The 12,385-nt window shown below is 48.9% G+C and overlaps 6 protein-coding genes across 6 annotated transcripts; 2 read left to right on the plus strand and 4 right to left on the minus strand.

Moving 5' to 3' along the window:
- Positions 1-71: 71 nt before the first annotated feature.
- On the plus strand, positions 72-3,161 carry SPPG_02462 (uncharacterized protein). Its single transcript, XM_016750749.1, has 4 exons — positions 72-213; positions 296-863; positions 923-1,171; positions 1,228-3,161. Exons 1-4 carry the CDS (start codon positions 75-77, stop codon positions 2,831-2,833), a joined length of 2,562 nt encoding a protein of 853 aa, XP_016609993.1. The 5' UTR covers positions 72-74; the 3' UTR covers positions 2,834-3,161.
- SPPG_02463 (TIGR00289 family protein) lies at positions 2,829-6,405 on the minus strand. The gene is made up of 19 exons (XM_016750750.1): positions 6,358-6,405; positions 6,202-6,302; positions 5,941-6,125; positions 5,665-5,741; positions 5,443-5,561; positions 5,316-5,377; positions 5,153-5,244; positions 4,914-5,094; positions 4,777-4,846; positions 4,583-4,714; positions 4,383-4,512; positions 4,201-4,323; positions 4,114-4,128; positions 4,020-4,041; positions 3,691-3,957; positions 3,479-3,629; positions 3,314-3,406; positions 3,073-3,243; positions 2,829-3,007 (listed from the first exon to the last, which is right to left on the minus strand). The coding sequence occupies exons 1-19, from the start codon at positions 6,378-6,380 to the stop codon at positions 2,880-2,882; spliced, it is 2,142 nt and encodes a 713-aa protein (XP_016609994.1). The 5' UTR covers positions 6,381-6,405; the 3' UTR covers positions 2,829-2,879.
- Positions 6,406-6,503: 98 nt separating this feature from the next.
- SPPG_02464 (uncharacterized protein) lies at positions 6,504-7,600 on the minus strand. Its single transcript, XM_016750751.1, has 3 exons — positions 7,262-7,600; positions 7,064-7,191; positions 6,504-7,010 (listed from the first exon to the last, which is right to left on the minus strand). The coding sequence occupies exons 1-3, from the start codon at positions 7,449-7,451 to the stop codon at positions 6,684-6,686; spliced, it is 645 nt and encodes a 214-aa protein (XP_016609995.1). The 5' UTR covers positions 7,452-7,600; the 3' UTR covers positions 6,504-6,683.
- A 92-nt stretch (positions 7,601-7,692) lies between these two features.
- On the plus strand, positions 7,693-8,882 carry SPPG_02465 (uncharacterized protein). The gene is made up of 7 exons (XM_016750752.1): positions 7,693-7,796; positions 7,855-7,885; positions 7,955-8,010; positions 8,074-8,152; positions 8,227-8,287; positions 8,353-8,461; positions 8,532-8,882. The coding sequence occupies exons 1-7, from the start codon at positions 7,718-7,720 to the stop codon at positions 8,738-8,740; spliced, it is 624 nt and encodes a 207-aa protein (XP_016609996.1). The 5' UTR covers positions 7,693-7,717; the 3' UTR covers positions 8,741-8,882.
- SPPG_02466 (V-type proton ATPase proteolipid subunit 2) lies at positions 8,870-9,926 on the minus strand. Its single transcript, XM_016750753.1, has 3 exons — positions 9,659-9,926; positions 9,543-9,577; positions 8,870-9,422 (listed from the first exon to the last, which is right to left on the minus strand). Exons 1-3 carry the CDS (start codon positions 9,808-9,810, stop codon positions 9,118-9,120), a joined length of 492 nt encoding a protein of 163 aa, XP_016609997.1. The 5' UTR covers positions 9,811-9,926; the 3' UTR covers positions 8,870-9,117.
- Positions 9,927-10,037: 111 nt separating this feature from the next.
- Positions 10,038-12,306, minus strand: SPPG_02467 (guanine nucleotide-binding protein subunit beta-1). Its single transcript, XM_016750754.1, has 6 exons — positions 11,895-12,306; positions 11,557-11,607; positions 11,356-11,468; positions 10,688-11,297; positions 10,304-10,616; positions 10,038-10,235 (listed from the first exon to the last, which is right to left on the minus strand). The coding sequence occupies exons 3-6, from the start codon at positions 11,453-11,455 to the stop codon at positions 10,224-10,226; spliced, it is 1,035 nt and encodes a 344-aa protein (XP_016609998.1). The 5' UTR covers positions 11,456-11,468; positions 11,557-11,607; positions 11,895-12,306; the 3' UTR covers positions 10,038-10,223.
- Between the last annotated feature and the right edge of the window lie 79 nt (positions 12,307-12,385).

Consider the following 12,385-nt stretch of genomic DNA (forward strand, 5'->3'; position numbering starts at 1 on the left):
CTGTTGATTCACGTGATCTTGCAGAGTCTCTCAAAGTCAGCTACAGGCACCAATGCATGATAGATCTTCGCAGGATGAGCAGACGACATTCGCAAACACAAGAGTTCCCACACTATGACGCTAGCCGGAAGGAGCTGCCTATTTACACTTACCGGGAAGAGTTGGTGGAGGCAATGAACCGATTTCAGTGCCTCATAGTAGTAGGAGATACAGGTGGGCGTGTCGTTCAATAGTAGCGTCGACCATCCACACACTTATCGTGACTTGACGTTGTCCGGGGCTCACGTATTTAAAGGCAGCGGTAAAACAACACAATTACCGCAGTATGTATTGGAGGCCTTACCGGAAATTCGAAACATTTGCGTCACCCAGCCGCGGCGAATTGCTGCGATCTCGGCTGCCCGCCGTGTCGCCGACGAACGACGGACGCGACTCGGGGAACAAGTGGGCTACTCGATCAGATTTGAACGTTCTGCATCGTCTTCTACACGTCTTCTGTATGTGACAGACGGCACTCTGTTGCGATCCGTCGCTGCTGACCCTAAAGTCTCGGCATACGATCTCGTAGTATTAGACGAAGCTCACGAGAGATCGCTTGAGACAGATGTCCTCTTCGGCCTGTTACGAAGAGCATGCAGATTGCGCCCCGAGCTGAAGGTTGTTGTGATGAGCGCGACCCTCGATATTGATAAATTTTCCGAGTTTTTCGGTGATGCACCAGTCTTCTCCATTCCGGGACGTATGTACGCTGTGGACATTCTATGGCAGAAGAAAATGAAATTGGGCACCGCGAAGGCCACTTTTGTGCGAAGATCCGTTGATACCGTCCTACACATTCACAAAAATGAGGAACCAGGGGATGTGTATGTACTTCCCACTCAGGTCTGAACGGACGTCATTCTCATGCCGGATTCCAAGACAGTTTGGTTTTTCTTACAGGTCAGCAAGAAATCGAACAGGCAACCAGATTACTGCAAGAAGCCCACGAGGCATTGGACTATGTAGAGGTGCGGCATCGAAGTAGAGTACATGATATTGCCGTGTATCCTATCTTTTCGGCATTGGAGACACTCGAGCAACGTGCCATCTTTGAAGCAACTCCGGAAGGTGTAAGGAAAATTGTCTTCGCGACAAATATTGCCCAAACCAGTGTCACCATTCCAGGTATCCGGTAGGTTGCCAGCAGGGTTTTGAATTGTTCAACCAGGGATTTATGTATGTCGCCAGATACGTGGTGGATTCAGGGTTTGTGAAGCAAAAGATGTACGATGCCCAGACAGGCGTGGACGCGCTTGTGGTTGTACCCATCAGTCAAGCTGCTGCAACCCAGCGCGCAGGTCGTGCTGGCCGGACAGCTTCTGGAAAGGTGTACCGTTTGTACTCTCGTGAGGCTTTTGAAGACATGGAACCTGCAACCGTACCAGAGATCCAGCGCAGTTCTCTTATCGGGACGGTTCTGTCTCTAAAAAAGATGGGCATCGATGATATCTTGAACTTTGAGTTCATTGATCCACCAGATCCAGATTTGGTGGTGGCAGCTATCAAGCAGCTTTTTTTATTGGGAGCTGTAGATGAACACGGTCATCTTACACCGCTTGGCCATCAAATGTCCGAATTCCCTATTTCACCTTTCCTTTCTCGCGTCCTTATCTCTGCTGCTTTAGATTTCAGTTGTTCTTATGAAGCTTTGATTATCGCCTCGATGCTGTCAGTGGAAGAAATCTTCGCTACTCCTCGCGGCAAGAAAAAGCAAGCAGCCGCTGAAGAGTCCAGGCGGCGGTTTGATGACCCTAGTGGGGACCATTTGACTCTACTTCGCATATTTCACGAATGGAGGGACTACGGGTACTCAAAAGACTGGGCCTTTAGCAACTTCATACATTTCCGTGCCTTGCAAGCAGCTAGGAAGGTCAAAGAGCAGCTAACGGAAATAATGGAAAGATTAGAATTGCCTATTGTTACGTGCGAGGTGGATGACCGGGAGAGGGAGAAGAAGCGCTTGCGACGGGTAGAAGACCCTGACCATGGCAGAATCAGAAAAGCTGGAATTTGCGACTTTGGGAACGGCCGGCATGTGGATTCCACGCCTATCTTACGGGCTTTCTGTACGGCATTCTATGTACATACCGCGAAGCGGCACCCACAGAGACCAGTGTTCTATCCGTACGTTACTTCCATTGGGGCAAACGTTCCAACAGGACAGCAGACGCCAGGGGGTTCGGGTATGAGCAGCGCTCATCTAATGGCCCTATATCTCCATCCACAGTCAGCACTCTCCACTGAGGACATCAACCGGTTGGACTGGGTCATTTACAATGATATTCAGTACGTCAACCGAGCAACGATGCGTGTATCTAGCAAGATACGCTTTGACTGGGTCGATGTTTTGATGGGGAGACTCAAGGTCGTCGATGAGGAAAGATTAGCGGGTCGAACTCCTGCGACCCGTGAAGGTCGGCGGCCGTCTATTATCAGCGCTGTGGGAGAGGTTGACAGTAAAAGTGAAGAGAACGAGGAGAATGATGCGGATGGTCAAAGGGAGAAAGAGCCAGAATTTGAACTTGTGCATGAGGTGATTGATGAGATGCATCGGGTGGAAAGGGCTATTGGGGACGAGGTGGGCAAATCTGCTGTACACGTGGGGCTGCAGCATAATGGACATGGCGGCAACTCATCCACAGGACGACGAGTGTCGCTGGGAGGCGGGGAGGGAGGGCTTGGGGATTTGCACAGTGAGAAGGTCACAGAGAATGCGGACGCGGAGGCGACTAGGAGGGAGAGTATGGTCAACGCTGCAAAGGAAAGATATCTAAAGAGGAAAAATCGACGCTGATTCCACAATGTATATTTTATCAATAGCTTCTATATAGTTGTAGCTACTACACTTCTGGGCTAGACCGAGAAGCATGAACCGAAACAGCCAGTGCAGATAAGGATGCGTTGATGTTGGATACTGGAACGAAAGTTATGAAGTCTCCTTGGCCGCTAGCAGTTTCCCATTTTACCGCTACTCAGTGAAGACATGCTCTCAGAACCCAGAGCCTCTGAAGGACCTTGACAACTCTTCCTTACCTTTTTCGATCCAGGCCAACGGAATATTGCAATGGTAGAATACTCTTATCGAAATCACTTCCTTCACACCCAGCGTTCTCTCACTCACGCCGTCCAGAATCTCGCTCAAAGATGCTAGCAACGTGCGCCAAGCAGTCGTCAGAATCGATTGCGTGAGTGGAGTTGATAAATCTATAAATATGCAGCAAAACGGTACATATATAAGCGGAGGGTCTGTGGACTTAAATATTCAAGCATGTACCTCTCTGTCCACAAGTACCAACGACACAACCCAGGTTGCCGCGGTGCCAACTCTGTACTTCCCAACATATATCTGCATCTACCGAGGATTGAGCTAGCCCAGTTGTCCACGGTGAATGAGCGAGAGGTTCCAACATTCGTAAAAAAAAATCAACGACTGGTATACCTTGCAGATATCTTTCGAGGACCTCTATCACTGGCTCTTCATGGTACTCATCCACCAACGACCGTCGCGCAGATCTGTTTCCAAATAGTACTTGCCATTCGACTTTCGCATTACGTGGGAGACCAGGAACCGTGACGAATACCGCAGGAACCTAAATGAATTGATCTCTCAGCACTAAGAATGACAGGCCTCCTTCTCACAAAACAACACACCTGCGGTCCTACGCGCTCTTCCCAAATCTTCCTCGCTACCAGACCGAATCTCGCGTCCGTGACATAGCAGACACATGCAGCAGCATCTCTCGCCACGTCGGCACTCAATGCAACTACGATCCTCTCCAGACTACGCAGAGATGTAGTTATCTCCTCCATTAGACCAGCCATAATTCGTCTGGTGGGGTCCACCGATGTCGCGGATGGCAGCTGCATCGTATTCGGGATCAAACCAATTTGACCGGCTACATATATATGATCGGAGACCTATAGGAACGCACACAAAATGTCAATTTGGGCCACTGTTGGTAGTCTGCAAAGGAACAAACCATCGCTGCCTGGCTGTAAGGTCTGGGAAACCAGGAGTCAGTTTCGCTTCCGCAAGATCATTTTGCTCACACTACTCCTTCTCCCAATACTTACCCAATATTCGCGGGGCTTGTTCGTCGCGGTAAGTACAGATGTTCGATTAATGACAATCCAGCGATGGTCGGCAACGACATGACCTACGCCCAATATGATACACTTTGTACGTGCAGGGTCTCCTTGCGATGGGCTGGGTCAGCATACTGATAGGCAAGACAGTCAATTTGCACCTGGGAATCCCCCGGTAATGCAACTTCCACTGTCACCCTAAGAAACATTCAATGATAAAAAACCACGAAATACCACGCAACAGCGTCCCAGCCTACCTTGGAGGCGGATTGAGCCCGAAGTACCTGTTATACGCCGCATTCAGTCGTCCAAAGGCCGACATGTCGCGCACATACACATGCATCATTACGACATTATCCCAAGTCAGGCCGCATGACACTAGCTGACCTATGGGAGATACGGTGGAAAAACGTTGGATCAGATGCGGCTGACGAGAGAATCTAGCCTGATTATCCACCTTGTAAATAATCCAAAATTATGGTCGTTTCTTCCTCCAATGTTCCCTGAGCTTTGTTTGGAGTGACATTTTGCACTTGTATACCCGGTATGGTGAAATATGGCGGCCTCCAACGGTTCTCTGGTCGGCAGCCTGATCAAAAAAGTCATTCAACAGTTCGGATGAATCTGGGTTGAAATGGGCATGAGACTTACGTAGTGGAGTTGCTGACTGTTCTTTGTCAACGAGGAGATCAGATGACATTTCTTGCACCATCAAACTTGCCTGTACTCCAAAATATGACTATGAAATAGATACGACCTTGAGGGATAGACAGTGTGTAAGCTCATACCACTTCTTTCGACGGACAATCAGTATTGGTCGTTCTCCCGTTGCTTAATAGCATTGCCCGTTGTTCTTCGGTTAGTCCTATGTCCTCAGGTGCCTTATCTTCCACATGTGCCTTTTTGATTCGTAGATATGCGACAACCGCCACTGCGTCGTCAGAATGGATCACAGTTTCAACTTCGTCGCTACCAAAGCAAATTAGTGAGTAGGAGCGCAGTTTGTAGATGATCACAACAACCCTACAGGATAATTCTTTTAACAAATAGCGGGCAATCGCGCGTGAAAGATTCGAATTCCCCTCCCTCTCCGCAGATATGAGCATCAAACCGTTCGTGCTGACAAAAATTATTTAAAGTGTCATTCTGTGGTTAAATGACGAGTTCATTGACCGCCCGTAGAAAGATACCATCTGCAACAAGTGTGGATACATTTCGTTCAAGGTCTTCCCCAAGTGGTTCCGCTTCAACCCTTTGAAGGATCAAGGTGATGGGTTTGAGGATTGCAGAAGATGCATTGAACATCACTTAGCTCACCCATGGCGGCTACTTTGATCAGGACAGCATCTAATCCGGACTCGATCATCTCTTCCAGGAGCTGTTTCTGATCTCTACGCCATAGGTAGGCGAAAGATGTCAATCCGAGGCGCGAACATCTGGAGAGACGACACTCACGTCAAACTCTGAGCAGCAAGCATTTGAAGATGACACTGTGGATGGTATCTTTACTACTTATTAAATATCTATTAATACACTTACACATTCTCTACCCTGACACGTTGATAGTTTGACAAGATCGCTCCAGAGGCAACCCCCTCCACATCTGGAATGGCCGCCTAGCATAGGAAAGAATAGGTCGCATACACGCAAAATTCAGAATCAATGCGCAAGATAAACCACCGCGAATCGCCCTGCTTTCAATTCTCCACTCCAATTCCGATGGACTTGGGCTCACGTATTGACCAGTATCAGATGCCGTGCATCCTTGGTCTCCCCGCGCTTGACGACTTGATTTTAACCATTATCTTATCCTACCTTGACCGCAGAGAGCAGCTCATACAGATCTTCCACCTCATCATCCACAGTCGGTCTGTAATCTGCACCCTGCGCTCGAGCTTCTCCCCTAATTTCGCGTCTGAACAGTGGAAGATTCATGCAATCGCGATAAAGCTCAATAGCATCATGACCGACAGTTTGATACATATAACTGTCCAATTCGTCTGCAAGGCTCCCGTCAGGTACTTGTTTCTCCCAGCTTCAGACCTGCCATCCAAAATGAGACAAATGACTAGTCACCTTTGCCGGTTGCCGCTGCAGGCTTCAAGTTCGCCAAAGCAACGATCTCGTGCCCATTTGCAACGCAATGCATCATATTGAAGCAGCTGTCCTTGCCACCACTGATATAAAGCTGTTATAAAACATCCTCTTTTACTTACACATGGCACCCCGTACCTTATGAGGGCTACAACCTTCATCTGTACTAGGAAAGGGGGAGTGAAATCTGCAAGATCTGTTCATGCGCAAGCCCAACGACTAGCCAGATCCACGGCTCGAACCTAAGCCACACGTAAAACACGTGCAGGGACTGATTATCGCATCGACCAACCACCTCGCCCCAATTAAGACTCTGTCGGCTATACGGCCTTCTCTTTGGTTAAACTGCCATAATACATACGGATGACTTCAACTATACATATGGAGATCGCTAAGATAGCTATACTTGGAAGACGCAGGCCAACGGTCTACTATAGAATTATAAGCGAATTCAAAAAGTCCCTCTATCGCTGGTTCGTTGCAAAATGCGCGGCGAGTGCATTCAGTTGCTGAGGGGTCAGTGCGATTTGCGGCTGTGTTTGTAATTGTCCTTGTTGCTGTTGTTGCTGTACATGTTCTGTTCCACTGGGTGGTGCGTGGTGATGTTGTTGTTGTTGAAAAATCTGTTGTTGCTGGTGGTAGGCGATCGCATATGCCATCTGCTGGATCGCCGCCTGATTCGCCGCTGCTGTCGCCTGATCATCCATATGTCCGGCTGCCCCTGTCTCGCCATGAACCGCACTGTCCGCTTTGCTGGGCGGGAGGGATGCTGCCCGGTCCAATTTGATTGACTGAAAGTATATGAGAATTGACTTTCCGTTACTGACGGGGAGGATACACCTACCTCTCGATATCGGTGTAAATACACTTTCATCGTTTCGCAATAGTTGTCAAATCCAAGCGACTGCATTGCCCAGAGAATGTCTTCTCCGTTGATTGTCTTTCGCTTTTCGCTGATGCATCGATCAGTTGCTGATTGTCTATCGTGTTATTTTCCACGGCATTTTCCACAGTGAACAAGTGTGTACTTTTAGACCCGCACCTTCTGACGTGATGAACGAAATAAACTCGCTCACACACTCCATAATGCAGTCCTTTGCTTCTTTGGCTATTTTGCTGTTGTCGGGAAGCGCACGTTTCATTAGTCTAGCTACATTCGCGACGGGCAAGAAGCGATCTTGCTCGCGAGAATCCTCTGGGTCTGACATGGCGCCGTTCCCGCTGTCGGGCATACTGGAAAGACTAGGACGTCTCTCCAATAGTGTTGCGCTAGCAATCCCCGAGGCGTACCACGAGAGCTTGCAACTGTCTTTTCGAAAACAGTAGAATCGGCTTTGGCGTTTCAGAAGCTAATGCAATCTGACAAAGGCTGACCCGAGCCTGTCAAACCACCAAGCGATCGTGTCAGCAGTGCTAAGCCCACGTGTCGGATGACAACAGTGTCGGTGTTTCTATTTGGCTGTTTGGATGAACTTCCTTCCTCTGAAAGGCCGTACCAATGTCACTTAACGGAGCGCAGCTGGATGCGGAAAACAAGCCTATACTTGTGTCCGGAGAGAAGATCTTTTTGAACCAAGGTGAGTGTTGCATATTCTTAATTGCCGTAGTTCCTTTTAATGACTGTGCTCGCAAAAGATGGCGTCCGGCTCGAGTATGAGAGTGGAAAGTAAGCCTTTTCGCCTTCTCACCCTCAGTGGGCGGAGTAGACCTTACTTGCTCACTATGGGATTTGCAGTGGATATCCTGGCCAGGGGAACAACTTTTATTCTCAAAAGGGAACCCTGTTTTTAAGTGGGTATTGGGCATTGTGAAGTGGTCTCGATTCCTAAGCTCACATGGCCGGCATTTGTTTAGCAAATAGAAGAGTTATCTATGTTGCGCGCCCCCATATGGATTTCTTTCGCAACCTGAACGTCCCATTACCGAACTTGCGGTAGGCACTTATGTGACTCCCCCTTCAATGGCGTTAGGTACACAATATGAAATAACATGCCAAACTGCCTTAAGGAATGGGAAATTGATACAGCCTTGGTTTGATGCGAATCGCTACGAGGCAACGGTTGAACCGGTAGGTCGTCATACGTGAGAAAGATCAGCGGACGTCCTTTCATATGTGGTGCGAAACATTTTTAGGTGCCCAACGGGGGCTTGAACTTGGTGGGACAGGTTAAGTTTACGTTTAAAGAGGGCGGCGGATTTGAATTTTCAAGCATGTCGATGCAACTACGTTCAAGACTTACTGGTACAGTACCCATTAGTTATTTCTGCGAGCTGTCGCGCCTCTAATCTCATCCTTTATCGCATAACCTCAGGTGAGACCCTGCCTCACGAAGAAGCCTTACCCCTATACACACAGGAAGATACTTCGTCATCAAGTGGAGCGGGCGCAGCATCTTCATCATCCTCTGCTCCTGCACCAGTCGCCCTTCCAATCCCACTCCCCCCTTCGTTTTCCGAGCCAGGCGCGGCACCACCAGCAAATGCAAATACCCCGCTGGAAGCCCCTCCGCAATATGAATGATATGTTGAATGTGATCTAGTCGGGCTCTTGGAGTGTGATTAATAACTTGAAATGCTTATTGTATGTTGTACTATCATTTACTGCCTTTAATAAAAAAAGAAAGGGAGCTGGGCGCTAGAATCGCCTCATTATGGCTGCATGATGGTCCGTAGCATTTTCTTATTGCAACAATTAGGGCCGTGGGTATGCAGGTGCGCCGCCGCGTTTGATTCAAACGGTGTAGCGCTCTATTCACCAAGGGTTCCATTTCGACTCCTCCGACAGCGTAACCTTCGGTACAAACCAATCTACCAGATTGTTTCCATCTGCCCTCGCACCCAACAACGCTTCCGCATTGCTGTCGCCCAATTTCTCCTGATTTCATCCCAAACCAGCACTCATTCACATACACTAGTCGCCTTAGTGTTCAGGATCAAACTAACAATAAGTCCATACAATCCGAGCACTTCCGAGAAAATAAGTATGAGGACCATTCCGACAAACAGCCTAGGTTGGTACAAGTAACCCCTCACACACGCATCACCGACAATTCCAATAGCGTAGCCACCACTCAAGCCAGCAAATCCCGTGGCAAGTCCAGCGGCAAGGTGTATGAACCCGGCAAAAAGGGAGTAATCTTTGTCGGGGCCTAGATCGTTGCTGACTAGAACCGAGACCACGAGGCCATACACGGCAATAATACCTATGATTGGAAAACAAGGTAAGCGTGCAATTTGGGATCCAGTAAAGTATAGCGACTTGGGCAAAGTGTTCCAAGTTGAAGAAGTATCAATTGGCCGAGTATCGAGAAGGTCCAACCTACCAGCCATAACAACGGGAATCAAGCTCTTCATCATTCTAGATTGTGGGAACCCCGTCACGAGTTAGCCGCAAACATTCGAAATAACTGACAACAGACTACAGCCAGACGACACTCACAGATCAGGTCGGAAAGTACCCACTCCCGCAATGCCAATACCGGCCTTGGCCGTCCCGTAGGCTGCTCCGACCGCCGACAAAATCATCGCCGACGCGGCTCCCCCAAAGCCAAAGAAAGGCGCATATACCGGACACGCTTCCGATGTAGACATACGACGTATAGTGTTGAGCTGTAAGGTAAAATGTTGTGACAGGCCTGGAAGAATGCCTTTGGTGAGGTTGGGAGGAAGGCGTGGATGTCGGCGTTGAAATCTAGACGAGTGCGTTCGTGGCAGATGCGGGGGGCTGTCAGCAAATCACGTGACTTGGCTCTTTGGAATGCTATCGGGCAATGGCTGCAATATGATACAAATCCCATTCCGTTGAAATCAAAAACAAGCCATAAGACAACGGACAATTGTTCACATGTAAAACAAGGGAATGAAGATGGTGCATATTATGCTCTACAAAAAGTACTTTTGCTTGCCGCAGGTATATCGCAATACTCGAGAACCTACAGACTGGCCCTCCACTTCGAACAATTTTCAAAACTCCCAGATTACTGAGGCCAATATAACGCGAGCCCCTAAGCCCAGATCTAAAAGGATAATGTGGACACATCAGTTTGATGAGTCTCAAAGTCCAGGGCAAGCAATTATTACAAACCTTCAACAAGCTATCCCAACTGCCTGTGCACAATGCCATTCCATCGGAAGACACACCAAGGCAAGAGACACGGTTCTCATGAGCGGCCAAGACACCAACCCGCTCTCCCTTCAAAGTATCCCACACGTTGCAGTTGAAATCGTCGTAGCCTGCAAAGAGCAGGCGACCAGAGATGGAGAACGCGACGGATGTAATACCGCAGAGAATATTGTCGTGAGTGTACTGGTTCAACTCGCGATCGGCACGGAGATCGAAGAGACGGCAAGAGGCGTCGTCGGATCCAGTACCAAAGGCGTCACCGTTGGGGAAAAATCTATGGCACAAGGGGAGTGATGATGTGAGGAAATGTACGATTGAAGTGCAAGGAGCGCGAATTACACTTACTGAACAGCGTTAATATCAGACTCATGACCAGTGAAGGTCTGCACACAGCGCCCCGTTCGGATATCCCACACCTTGGCCGTAGCATCACAAGCTCCAGAGACAAAAATGTTCTTGTCCGGTGAGAGAGAAAGCGACATGACGTCACCCGTGTGATCGGTGAATTCAAGAGTTTTCATGCCCGCGTCAATGTCCCAAAGCATGCAGGACATATCACCAGAACTCGTAAGAATCTGACGATCGCTAATGAACCTACAGCAGGAAAGATATCCGGTATGCGCGCTGAGCTCGCGTGCAACCTTGACTGAGCCTTCTTTTGTCTTCAAATTGTAAATGGAGCAAATATTATCCAGACCACCACAGGCGACGTAATTGCTTGAGGGCGCGTAGGCGCAGGTCATCACCCAGGAAGAACGGAGAGGAATCGCGTGGACTTTGTTTGTGGTGTAGGCATCCCACACAATAAGTTTACCGTCCTGCGATGCACTCACTAAGTGTCGCTTGTCAGAAGCCCAATGCATGGCATAGATTTTTGCGAGATGGCCCTTCAATGTGCGTCGGACTTTCATTACTATCCGAGGTAGCGGCTCCAGTTCAGCGGCAACAGCCTTGACTGTAACGATGGTCAGTCTAAGTCGATGACTATTTTCTCATTTTTGCGCACAACTTACGTGTTGTATCCGCAAGAGCATCCTTCTTTTGCTTGATTCTTTCCTTCAAGGACTCGGCCTCTTTCCGTGCCGCAGCAATTCGTTCAGCAATGTCGCTCATGTTGCTATAATATCTAAACAATCAATTCGGAAAGATTTAAAACCTAGTGCTCAAGACCGTCCGAGCGAAGGAGGAGATTCGGTATGCTAAAAGCGACATACCGTGTTCAAGGAGATTATGGAGCGTAAGGTGCTCCTCGACGTGAAGAATACCTTTTATTGCGAGCGCAGCAAAAGTTGTAAAAAGTTAGCAGAAAGCCAAAACAATATATGCAAGTCGCTAGCAATTGCAGCTTTGTGTCTGCTCCGGTATGGCCAGTAATGCAACTAGAGTTGTTCGCAACCAGGGCTCCCAATCGCCGCCCTCCACATCAGGTCCACGATGGCGCTCTCTATGGCACGCACGGCCCGTACGCGTTGCGGGAAGCTTACACTTCTGGTCCCGAGTCTGCGGCAACAGCCATCGTCAATATTCCTCACGCACGTCAAATGACTAGTACCTTATATTAGTTTGAGAAAAGGAAGGGCGTGAGAGATGCGGGAGGCCGCGAAATCTCCGACGCAGGCAGGGAGGGCGGTGAGGGTAAGGTGGTTTTCCAAAACAGGTGTTCTAAATAATCGTTTGGAGCGACCTTGTCCTGTCAGAGAGACCAGAGGTGGACTTCTCTGACGACTATTGGCCCGGAGGGGTTTGAGCGGAGATTTGGATTGGAACGGTCAGGACCCAGTGGCTGAACGATTTTGCGGACAGGGGAGTTGCTAGGTCCTCTGGCTGGCCTGTATTTCTGTACGGAGGATAGTGGTGGACGTGTCGGGCAGCACGACGGTACAGGAGGGATGGGCAGTAGGGGAATGAAAATAGGTAGGCTGAATCAAATCAAGCAAGTTGGGTAACCAGCGGAGTCTTCTTTTGCCAAAGGGCGGGCGCTCCAGTCGGGCCCAACATGCGCGTTATTGTATGGGTGGTTTAGCAATGAATTTGTGTTTGACT

This window comes from Spizellomyces punctatus (assembly GCF_000182565.1).
Source record: "Spizellomyces punctatus DAOM BR117 chromosome Unknown supercont1.4, whole genome shotgun sequence".
Lineage (NCBI taxonomy): Eukaryota > Fungi > Chytridiomycota > Chytridiomycetes > Spizellomycetales > Spizellomycetaceae > Spizellomyces > Spizellomyces punctatus.